The sequence below is a fragment of the Acanthisitta chloris genome, unplaced genomic scaffold (genome assembly GCF_000695815.1).
Source record: "Acanthisitta chloris isolate BGI_N310 unplaced genomic scaffold, ASM69581v1 scaffold3431, whole genome shotgun sequence".
Lineage (NCBI taxonomy): Eukaryota > Metazoa > Chordata > Aves > Passeriformes > Acanthisittidae > Acanthisitta > Acanthisitta chloris.
This window is the reverse complement of record NW_008654187.1, coordinates 33,297-45,696: the sequence shown is the minus strand read 5'-3', so window position 1 is coordinate 45,696 and position 12,400 is coordinate 33,297. Positions and strand designations below refer to the sequence as shown.

At 41.4% G+C, this 12,400-nt stretch overlaps 1 protein-coding gene across 1 annotated transcript in view; it reads right to left on the bottom strand.

Annotated features, from left to right (window-relative positions):
• The window catches only part of VIT (vitrin), a 34,658-nt gene extending 24,442 nt beyond the window's left edge, over nt 1–10,216 (bottom strand). The window contains exons 1-5 of the mRNA XM_009083374.1: nt 10,186–10,216; nt 8,399–8,464; nt 7,277–7,433; nt 5,469–5,602; nt 1,169–1,246 (exon numbers count right to left, since the gene is read on the bottom strand). Of these exons, the coding sequence (XP_009081622.1) occupies nt 1,169–1,246; nt 5,469–5,602; nt 7,277–7,433; nt 8,399–8,464; nt 10,186–10,216 (466 nt within the window). The remainder of the gene's footprint in view (nt 1–1,168; nt 1,247–5,468; nt 5,603–7,276; nt 7,434–8,398; nt 8,465–10,185) is intronic.
• Nucleotides 10,217–12,400: the final 2,184 nt, after the last annotated feature.

Sequence of the window (12,400 nt, the reverse complement as noted above, 5' to 3'; positions counted from 1 at the left end):
AGTTGGTCAAGAGGAAATGGGCTCAAGTTTCTCCAAGGGAGGTTTAGATTGGGTATGAGGAAGAATTTCTTCACAGAAAGGGTTGACAAGCATTGATGTTGTCTAGCTCATTCCCTGGTCTGCCCAGGGAAATGGTGGAGACAGCATACCTGGAGGTATTTGAAAGATGTGTAGATGTGGCCCTGAGGGACATGGTTAATGGTGGACTACAGTGCTGGGTTAATAGTTGGACTTGACGATCTTAAACCTTAACGTTGCCATGATTCTATGAGGAAAGAGCTCTGTACTTTGCTTCCAAGGACCAAACAATAATGTACAGAAGAGAAGTCTCCAAGTCTCTTGGCATGTACCCACTGACAGATATTCCAGTTCATGGAGAAGGTACAGCACATTTTGTTACACCACAGCTCACAGTGGCTGTGCTCAGGAAGGCTCAGCTCAGCAATCAGCAAAAGGGCTGTGTTAGGGAAGTGTGTAGTAGTGTGGGACATTAATTTCATTTTTGGTCATAACCCCAAGGGAAGAGTCTGAACCTTACACAGTTGTTACAGGGAGCACAAACAAGGGTCATTTCAGTGACAGAGGCATCTCACATGCACTTGAATATCAACTACCACCCTGTGTGAGACTTGATCAAAATGAAACCATCTCTGAAAAACAACTAAATTACTTAAAATGAATTGGGTCTTACAGAGTAGGATGCTGAATAAAATGGTTATACAGAGTACTTTTTTATTGTAGCATCCTTAGCTAAAGCTGCTATGCATTGCTGTCTGTGTCATTAGTATTATATTACTATTTAATATTATACTCTCAGCACTGAATATCCCAAGAGAGAACATGAATAACATCAGGAGAAAGTCAATATGTATAACCTCAAATGCTTTCATATAACCAATGCAACATCATATTCAGTAGCAGATCTAAAGCAAGGGGTAAACTGCTTGGAAACAGAATTCTGTGAAACATGGTATGACCAAAACCCAGAAATTGTCTGAGATGATTTCCATATGCTTAACATAAAAAAAATACTATGAGTGATTTGGATGAGATGCTAAGGGATGCATGAATTTCTGGCTGAATAAATCTATCTTTGTATTACACAACCAAGAAGCTCTAACAGATAGTTGTGAATGGATGTAAGGGAAAAGAGGTCACAATTACTTGCCTGATTTAACAGCTGTGCTTTTTGAAGAGGCATATTCAAGAGTTGAAGGATATGTCACACCTTTTCTTGGCTTGCCCTCTACCAAAAAAAAATAAAATTATTAGAAGGCATCACAAAATATTCTAGGTTTTTTTGCAATAAAGTTCTCATCTAACATATGCATTCAGAATTAGATTCCTCTTCTTTACTGCCCAACTCATTTTCATGAAGATTTCTTTCATGTGATGGCAGAATATCAAAACCATACCACTAAAAATACCAGTGCCTAAATCCAACATCGTAAAAAAGGGTTAGAAAGCATGAAAACACAGTCCTGGGATTGTGAAGAGGTCAGTTAGTTCATTCCTTTTCTCTCCAATGATATTAAGCACAAGGGGACCATTTTTGAAGGACATCTGTATGACTTGTACTTAAACCCTCAGCTTCCCTAGGCAGCCTTTTCCAGTGCCCGACTATGCAGCTGACTTAGAAAGCATGTTTGATGTGGGATTCATTTCATCACGCACACAGCATTCTTCTCTGACCTCACTTCTGCAAGATGCCATTTCTGGCAACAGTCTTTTGCAGTAATAACAGTGAGAGAAGGCTGTGCTTGTGTGTGGGAACATATGGTACCTCTATTTAGATCTAAAATGAGGGTCCTGGCTTAAAACAATGAGGTATGTTTCCCAGTTCAGTTTTAAACCACAAAAGTTTTTAGTGCCACAGCAGATGCCATCTCTATTGGTACATGTGGCCATGCAATTTCATATGTTGGGACAGCTTTTATATTCATATATGTCACTGTATGAAATGTGTTGCAGAGATGCCCAGTATAGGGAAGACTGCTCTGGCCCCTAGGAGTTGGTAGATGTAGGATTTTCAAATCCTGGTGACTGTTTCTACAAGATGCTGTACTGTGTCATGTATCTGTACCACCTCAGGGGAGACCTACTGCTACCTCCTGCAAAACCTGAGTCATGATGGTCTTTCTTTTATTTCCTTGGTAAATTCTTTGAGTAGGTACATATGGCACAGCAAGCATGTCAGTTATCATCCTGGGTGACTAATTCAGAGACCAACAGTATGGAACAGAATTAATTTCTAGAGACTGAGCCGTCCCTGGGAACTGAGGACAGTTTTCCCTGTATACAAAGGAAGGTGTATGTCAGAGGAACTCTGTGAGCAGGGATGGCCGTGGAGCTGGAGAGTCTCTGTCCTGTGTCCCTTTTCATGTTTCTATCTCCTTTGTTTTACTCCTCTCTGAAATGTCAGATGTCACTACAAAACCCTCGGTGAAGAAATTAGAATTACTAACAAGGCAATGATGCAGGAAGCTACTCCATTTCTTATGTACTGTAGTATAAACCGAGAGCAGCTCCACTACAGTCAACATTGATCCACCAAAGACCAGAGCTGGCAAGTTAGTGTGCACAGACAAACTGGAAAGAACTTCCTTCTTGCCTACAGGATTTCTCTCACAGAAGCTGGTCTAAGTGAAAGGCAGCTGGTTTTCACATCCACTTCCCCCTGAGCTAAAACTGGAATCAGGAGCCAACTAGGACTAGCTCTTCTATCAATTTGTTAGAAAGACAGAAAAGTTCCAGGATTACAAATGATTTCTAATGCTTTTTAAAAATCCCTAGCAGAGGAAAAGTTGTCAGGTATGAGCAGCTGATACATGGATACAGCAATAGCATAATAACCTGATCTTAATTTAGAATATTTCTGCACTAATCTGATTTCTAATGCAAACCTGAAGCCTGCTGCTGTGCACATACACCAGCTAGTGTGGGGAGGCTGGCTGCCCCTGCATTCTGGGGTTTCTGATCAACAGCAATTTGCATCCCATAGGTGACCAAGAGGTAGGTCTGAGGTCTGACCTGCATGTGCCCCTGCTCTCTGGAGCAATGGTAATATATCTATCTTTTTCACTATTTGGAAAAGGTTATATCTAAGATGGAGTAGCTTAACATACTTAAAACGTGTTTACATTTGGGCTGAAAAGATCAGCTTTGGCCACTGAAATACAAGCTGTGGCATGGTGGCTTCTCCAGCATGGTGGCTGCTCACCCTCTCACACTTACTTGTGACTAGCAAACCCAGAGGTTTAGGACTCTATTTTCTTAACTCACTAGCTGCAAAACTGAATGGAGTCATTCAAGTGAGTGCCAAGGCATTTCAGCGCTTGAAAGTGAATACCAAGGAATTTGCATACCTCCTGGTGTGCTGGCTGCTTTAATTCCAGAGGATAGACCTCCTTCCCCACTTCCCTTAAATCATGCCACTTCATTGCCTGGGTCCCCCAAGGATCCCTCTTCTGTGTCTTTTGTGCAGATGCTCATTCACAATTTATACATTACAAACTCGGTGACAATATCCTAACTAGGAATAAACTGTTGGCATATGTCCAGGGTATGGTACTGCATACAGGTCTGGTCTGCTGAAAGGGAATTCAGCTGGAGAATAGGGGGCTCAGTTCAAGTGCTAAAGCTATCCTGAAAGTAAGGCCTTAGGCAGCTTTGTATTTTTATTGGGGAATACCTTATGCAGCTCTGTCTCTTTTGTGACTCATAATTGCAAAAAAAATCTCAACAACCTCAACTTATCTCTTTCTGAGAATGAGATTTGTCTGCATTCAGCCTCAGGCTGCTGAGATAAGTAGTACTGCCTTCTTGGGGTTTCAGTCTTCTAAATTTCTCTAAAATTTTAAATTTCCCACATTTTCAGTAGCTATAATGAGAGTTTTCTTCCTATTTACATATGAAACATGATATGACACTTTATATGATATGCTGGATTTACATCTGTGATAGTTTATAAACTAAGTAGTTCCACTGACATCAGTGAGTGCATTAAGCATGCATAAAATTAAGTGCATGAGGGACAAATCTCATCATGCCTATACATACCCAGATTTGTCATCATCTGCTTTTGCATGTGCTTGTAACTTTCTCTTGTATCTTCTTTTATAGTGTTTCATTAATTAACAGGAAAGATTTATTACCATAAATCAAAAATTCCTACAGTTTTATGGGATAACAACTGAGCTGTTGCTGAGGTTAAAGTCTTTTTTTCCCATTTATGTACCAGAATTACAGTGTGCTGTTCATTGGGCAAAAAACTGCAACAAGTACAAGTAGCAATTCAGTTATTCCTGGAAATTCCTACTCATCCAGCATAAATCCTTCTCATAAGGTGGTGTGCTCACGGCAGACTATGGTAAAAAGTGCATCCAAATACATGAATGCAAAATCGAGATGAGTTTGTTTTGATCAGTTTCTGAGACCTCCTTTGCTGTCTACAAATTTTCACATGAAAAGAACATCTCTGTATTTTTAGTGGCTGTTCATTTGCTTGAGCTGCTGATCTTTCCAGGAATTACCTAACATCAAATGTACCTATCTTAAACTTCCAAAGTACAGACCAGAAAGACCTGACCCACTGTATGGATGCAGCAAGAAGTTACATTTAGAAATGGTATGTCAAGCAGACCTTCTTTCACACAGGTAGAATGAGTGCAAGTAGGTGTAAAATAATCCAAAGCTGGTGTAAAGGGGATCTAATTTTAAAAAAAAACCAAAAGCCACCTGTCAATTTTGTCAGTGAATGCAAGTGAGCTCCTGTATATACTGTGGGGAGAAAAAAGGAATGAACATTCAGATGAATTTCCCTGCACTGAATAGATGTCAAAACTACTTGGCTAACAGAGGTGAACTCCTAAGATACTTGGGATGCACCAGTCGAATTGCTTAATACAGGGTTTGCATGCATACCATATGGCTATATGTGGCTTGAGATGGTCTGACAGAGGTCACAAGTTAGCAAACTCAGGTGCAGGCTGAGGATGCTTCAAATGGCAAAGGGCCTTTCAGTTTTCTCAGCAGTATTACTTACCAGGGTGGAGAGCAATAGAAAAACCTCACAGTGAGCGCTAATGCTCAGATTTTATGCATCAATAGCCAGAGTTAAGGTGCCTTCAGAGAGTCTATGCAGAACACCTATCACCTCCTGCACTGGGCTCATACCCTCACTGGGCTGAGCTGAGCACACCTCTGGCAGGGTGTATGTATCTTTGTGGGCTATATAGGAAGCCCAGAACAAAAAGTGTTTCAAATGCATTACGAATGCTAAAGCTAGGTGGGGTGGGCCTGTGGTGATGTCATGGTTTAACCCCAGCCAGCAGCCAAGAACCCTGCAGCCACTCACACTAACCAGGTCTTTAAAATTAGAGGGTGCTTCCCCCTCCGCCCATTTCTGCCCTGCTGCTGGAGCAGGCAGGAAGGGCAGGAAGCTCCAGTGCTCCAGCCCAGAATGGTACCTGACACGAGGAAGGACTCCCTCCAGCGTGGCAGTGACAGGGACCTGACCCCGTTGGAGAAGCTCCCGCGGTAACCAGAGTGGCCAGCAACTTTCTGGACAAGGATCTTCCCGCCTGTGTTATCAATTATGCCACTGCAAAGAGAAAACATGGTGTCTGAAGGCAGAAATTTCACGAAAAACTTAGAAGCTGCTCTACAATACAAGAGGTATGGAGTGCTTGCCTTTCCCTTTAAACCAGGAGCAGTAGTGGGGCTGTGATGCTACTACTAAGTCTGCTTCTAAGAAGTATTTGTGCTTCTTCCACACAGAGAAGAGCAGTTTGTTACAAAGTGCTGTCAGGATCTGTTTGCTCTTCCCACTGATCTACTGGTCCTGTGTTTAAGCTTGACCTAGTTGCACACAAGAACAAGCTACTGCCTTCGTTAAAATTCCTGCAAGCTTGATTGAGTGACTGAAGATACAGGGATTGGTACTCGGAGGAATTTTTGGGCCAACCATGTAACAGAAATATAATTTGAGGGCAAACCCCCACTTTCTTGCCTGGCAGTAATGACTGTGGAAAAAAAAAGTAATGGGCAGCAGTGTTGAAGAATATGTTAGAGCTGTAGCTTTCTCTGATGATTGCAAGAAGCTGCTGTTAAAATAAATGTACGACAAAGAAATTCACGGTCTGTGGAAATGCCATAAATAAGTTAACAAGGCCAAACCCAGCTGACAAATGAGAAAACCTGAAACCCTCACTGCAACAATGCAGCCAGGCAGCATTTGAACCACAGGGAAATTGCAGTTGCTACCAGTATTTTTGTAACCTCCCTTTGGGACTAGTTCTGCATGCAGAGACAATTTCCATTGTGCACTAGTACCTGAAGGAGGAATTTGCCGTTGGGAAGCCAGTCACCTGCCGGGCATCTCCCCAGCCAGGGGCTGAGCAGGCAGAGCTGAGCCAGGAGGTGGCAGCCCTATGCACACAGGCACCTCAGCCTGAGCACTGCACAGTGCAGAGGCAAGATGTAAACTCCCAAAGGCTTAACTGTGCAACATTACTCGAGATCCCAGCTGCATCACAGAACTGGAAGCACGGCAATAGCTCAAATAACTCTGAATGAAGTTGAGTTGTCAATCAGGCTTTATAAGTTCTTGCTGCAGTTTCAGCTGAATACTTCCTGCCTCAGCATACTGCCTCCAATTACAGTGTGTTTAGGTTGTGCAGCTATTCTCCCTTAAAATTTAATGCACATTTTTACATGGCTAATAAAACTTGGCAAAACTTGTGCTATAAAATTTGTATTATGCATTTTCTTGTAGAGTGTCCTTTTATGTGGCAGGAAAGCACATTACTCAGCCTTTGATGTCAAGGACGGTTAAATTCAAATCTGGAGAACCCAAACCAATCCCAGAAGTATCAGGAGTTATATGTATTCATCACTGGTGATATGCCTTTTTCTTTTTTCTGAGGTTTTATTAGCAGCAGCAGCTCTATCCCTGTCTTCCACTTGAATAATAATAATACAATAGTAATTCGCTGTGCAACAATGGGAGACCTGCAAATCTCAAGACACTTCCTCAAAGGTTGAGAAACTTCTTCAAACACAACTGATTTCAATAGGAATATGGGATTGATAGCACTTTATAAGAATGGATCCATTGCATCCCACATGGTCTTTCCATCAGGTTATTCTCCTAAAACAGCAGCCTCCAATCAAAACTACAAGGCAGTGGGAACTCTACAGGGTTTGAAAATTTGAGAGCTCCCTACACTGAAATAATAGTGTTGTCTGAGTGCCTTGCCCATTTCAACTCACTCACCTGTGAATTGCAGCATTGCAGACACTGGAAAAGGAAGCATAAATGTCGGTGCCATAAACACGGTATTTTACATCTTGACATCCAGGAGGGCATTTTGCAATGAATTCTGGATTGATTATCTTCCCCGCCTTGACATCACAATCAATCTGGGGTACATCTGTGAGTGCAAAGTCTTGGTAAAGTTAGATTGAATGTTCTCATAGCTGAGTGATCTCATCATGAAACAATGAGTAACCGAATGACAGGGATGCACTCCCCTTACGCCTTCGTATCAATGGTTTTGGGATACAAGATGTCTATGTGTTCTGCATCTACAACATAACACATAATAACCCTTATACCAAGGGATGTGACAGTAACTAAGGATGGAAAAAAGAAACCTGGGGATATTTCTGACCTTCAGTGTTTGCTTCTCTGAAGGAAATATCTGTTATGACACTTTGCTGGAGAGAGCAAGAAGTGTAGTCATCCGGGCTGTTGTTAACATGTGGGAAGGAGGGGGTAGGGATGCTTCCCAAGCCTCCTGCTGTGCTCGTGTAGCTCTGTGCCATCTTCAACATCAGGCTGCAGTCACAGCCCATTATCTTGCCCTTAAATTTTAAAACTATTTGCTGGGTACAATTTACTTTGAACAAGGGGTTTAAGTGTGAGTTTACAGCCTCACAGCAGGCTTATTTGTCAGCGACATGAGCAAAATAATCTGTGGACAGAATTGCTCCTACAGCAGTATAGCTGAAAGTTATACATCCTAGTGCACAGACATGCACCACTTGTCTCATGCTAATCAGCTACATATGTGTTGTGTTACAGCTGGTCCATTTCACATATTTCTCTCTCTCTCTCTCAGTGAAAATCTTAGTGCTTGCTTGGATCCTTGTGTGGTACCTAATGACCTATGAAGGTACATTTTAATAGTGAGGTACAAAATTTTCCCTTTGCACATGTCAAATAGCACACACTTTACTTAGTGATTTGTTTTCAATAAAAGAATCTGTTAGCTAGCATATACTCCCATTGACTCCACAAAATTGTGAAGAGTTACCAGAATATAACCTCACTTTGGACTTTTTTTTTTGTGCATCAGACTGTAAAACAGCCAAGAATTCTACTGGGACCACTTACATAACTTAGCCTTTTTTATCTTCTTTGTGGCTTCCTTAGCTGTGTATGTACACGTAAGAAACACACCTAGAACAAAGAAAATACAGTATCAGGAAAAAGGAGGACTATCAAAATCAGTCACCACAAGCTCCTATGCATGAGATTTCCCAAACTTGAATCAACAAGTTGAAAAACTGAAATAGGAATATTCTCAGCCACAGTTAGGTTTCTACTTGGTGGTTAACTTTGCAGTCAAGATGACATCTACTGTAAGGAAGTTCTCTGAAGGGGAGTAAAGATCAGCTCACATATTCATCTGTGGAACTCACTGTCTAAAGTTGTGAGTCCATATGGTCCAGAAAACCACAAAAAGTCCCAGTATTTCTGCAAGCAGGTGGAAACCCTTTGTAATTGCTGTGACAGAGATGTTAGTGAAACAACATACTCTGCATAAAGCAACTGGAAAGTTAGGGAGAGAAAGCTACTTCTTAACAGCCTGTCAGGGAGGTTATCCTGTAATTGTGTGTTGTGGCATTTCATTCACTGGTGGTAGCAGGTGTTGGATATTGGGCAGCATTAAGGACAATATGAGGTTTAGTGTGGCATGTCCGAGTATCCTAACTCGGCAGGAGCACTAACCTTCTTCAGTAAGCATAATTATGATTTTCAAAGTGTAACAGTAAAAGAAACATATGCTGTTATGTTAAAACATACATCACGATGTAAGTAAGTATTGTTAGGTTTACTTGCTAAGTGAAAACATACAAAACCTCTTCATTCTCTGTGTTTATTTTATAAGCACTATATAATTAATGACTTACAAATATCTTGACTTTCCTATTCACCTTTCCCTTCTCTGAGCTTTCAGAAGGAACTGAAACTACGACGTGTTAGCTGATCCTCTTATCATTTGTTAAGCTAATCTTACTAGAATATGCAGTGGAAGTAATATTTTTTTATGCACTTCTCCCCCTAGACTGATTGTGGAGAGTTTATAGACTTAATCACTCCCAGAACTTGCTCAAAAGGAAAAGCAGTCTCACAGTTGTCTAAAGTGACAGTGTATAGATGTGGTATTGGGCCTTTTGTCACTGGTGCAGTTGTGTAACAGAAGCAAAATTGTAATTAGGGAAAAAAATGGACCATTGGAAAATAAAGTGCAAAATCTCAACTACTGGGAATGTGGGAGCATAATTTAATGTGGAGAAATTAATTAAATAATTTATGCAGAAGAACTACATGGATTGCTGTGAATTTGAATTAAGAATGACTATCCTGCCAGACTTGAGGATAACAGCTGGAGGGGACTGTGAATATCACAACCAGAGTGTTCATGTAAGATGAGTTGCAAATTCTGGAGTCTCTACATGTTCCCAAAAAGCAAGATCCTGACTGCCAAGGAAAAGAAAATAAGACATTTATAACCTCTTGGTACCATCTTGTTCAGGAAAAGAGCAAGAACAAAGAGAAGAATTGGGAAAGGCTGTCCCTATATAAGAAACAGCTGATTTTTCTTTAGAGGGAATCTTCACATTACAGACATTTTTCAGGCCCGGTTGTGCCATCTGATATGGACTTCACATTGCTGGTCATGGACTTAGAGGTCTCTGCAAGTAATTAATACTTTTTCTCTACCTAAGTCAAGAAGTTTGGGTGGCCCATTTCTGAAAAGCTGTGCCAAGGCTTACACCTGCTACTGAAAGCTTCATCAGGCATGGAGTCCAAAGAGAAGAGAAGTAGCAATCACTGGTCAGCCAGTACAGGAGAGTACAAACCCATACTAATTGCAGCACATCAACTGTACTTACCAAAGAAGGTTGCAATGACTGTGGCCTTCATGGTGAGTAAAGCAAAATCTGGATGTGTCAGAAAGGAGCACTGAAAAGGGAAAGAAGAGTACATCAGACTGCTTTTGGAGGTATTGGAGATGACACTGGAATGGTGGGGGAAGAGGGACTGTGCACTATTCTTCAACCTTTCACAGTTCTCTTATGTTGAATCCTGTTCTCATGCTTTATAGAACAGTCAATGTCCCCAGAGGAGATGGTGTTTGGGCTGTGGCACTCTCATGAACTAATTTTTTACTTCTGTCCAAGATTTGCTTTTTGCCTCAGGAAACCAAGATTTCATTCACATATTTATGAGTCCAGTGCCAGGAGAGGGCATGATGGGCATGGACATGCACTGACAGCTATTCAAGTCTGTTCACTACTCTTCTAAGACATAATCACAGAATTGTATTGTCTGCAAATGAAACTGCACCATCTAATCTTATAAAGATATGGGGAACCTAAGTCCATTCACTCCTGAAGGACATTATGCAATGTATTTTGCTATTGTTCCATCTTTTTTTGAGCCAAATTTCTGGTTCCTTTCCTTTCCTGAGGACGTGTATGTGTGTGCATGTATGTGAGCACTTGAGATTAGGAGGACTCTGTCAGAACATCTGGAAACCATTTTTTTCTGTGTCTGTGTATATGGTTCATGACCTCTGCCATCCCTGAAACTCTTGGCCAGACTACAAGAATGCAAACTTATCAGAGAGAACTCTTAGCTCCTCCTGAGCATCACCTGCTGCTTTTGCTCTTATTTGGTGATTGTTGAAGGAATCCTGTGTTGGGAACTCAGAATTAATCAGTCATTAAAGTACTACATAATGCTTGACAAAAATCAGAGCAAGAGGTCTGAGAGGGAGCAAATATTTGTGTGTTGTACAGGGAAAACCTGAAGGATCAAAATAAACTTGATCTTCAAAGAAACTGATTGCATGCTTACAAATGGAAAGACCTGTATGAAAATAAAAACTGTTTTGCTAGCAAGAGAGAGAGCACATGGAATGTTAAAGCTGCAAATGATTATGAAAAGCAAGATACCTGCCTCTTGGAGAAACAGCAGTGGAAGATTTCACATAGCAGTTCACTCAGAAGCAAGGCTTTGGCTTCCCAGAAAGAAATTTAGACTGACAAGGCAGATGCAGGAGAGAGAGAAAATCTGCAATCTGTCTTCATATAAAATGTTTCCACAGTTTTTTACTTAAATTGCTCTTCTTTTTCAAGCAAGCCACATGCTTTTTAGTGAGGATGACTAAAATAGTATGCTAGACTAAACTGCATTCAGCCAGTTCTAGTTCTATATAATTTATAACCCTTTTTACAAGGAGCAGATGCACCTCTGATTTTTGCTTCTGTGCTACAGTCAGAGAACTTCAAATGCCAGGGCATACTAACAGTAACACTTCCTAATAGCAATGTGTCTTCCCTTGGTGATCTCCCTAAAACAGTCCTCCTCCTAGGCTGCTAAAGCTGAAAGCAAGAGAGGTTGCTCAAAAGACACTGAATTGAATCCTGTGGCTCAACACAGTGACTGTGTCTTTCTGAAAAATGATGAGCAGTGCAGTTGGGGTGTTCCCAGGCTGTACAGACCATAGCAGCAAGAGCAGTTATGTGGTAATATTCTGTTGTCTCAACCCATCAACACACAGAGGTATCAAAAAATTGCTCCCCTGTAATGAATTCTCACTTTAGGTCAGTCCCAGGAAAAGAAGAAGCGGAATAAGGGCTGCAATTCATTTGCAGAACCACCAGTTAAAGACTATAGTGGCACTGGCTTATGCTTTGGAGAAGGCATCTCAATATGAGTGTTCCCCAAATCTGTGGTGAATAAATGCAGCTGTGGCATCTTTACATATAGTCAAAGACAGCTATGTGAATTTGTCCTGACAGTATTTGGCTTGGTACTGAGGTGTTTTCATCTCCAATTTAATTAGAGTAGAAAAGGTCTGAATGGTAAAGGACCCATGTAAAAGCTGGCTTCATAGCAGGGGTTGGCATCTGCTCTGGAGAGAAAGTCCAATACTACTTAACTTTTCCAGTCTCACACAATGTATATCCACCTGTACCACCACTGCTGTACAAGACTTCCCATTGCTTCCCGAAGGCTCTGCTGTCCCCAAGCCTTACTGCCCCCAGGCCATGGCTAGCCACCCCAGAAGTCATCCCAGTCCTCTTGGGTGGCACTACCCTA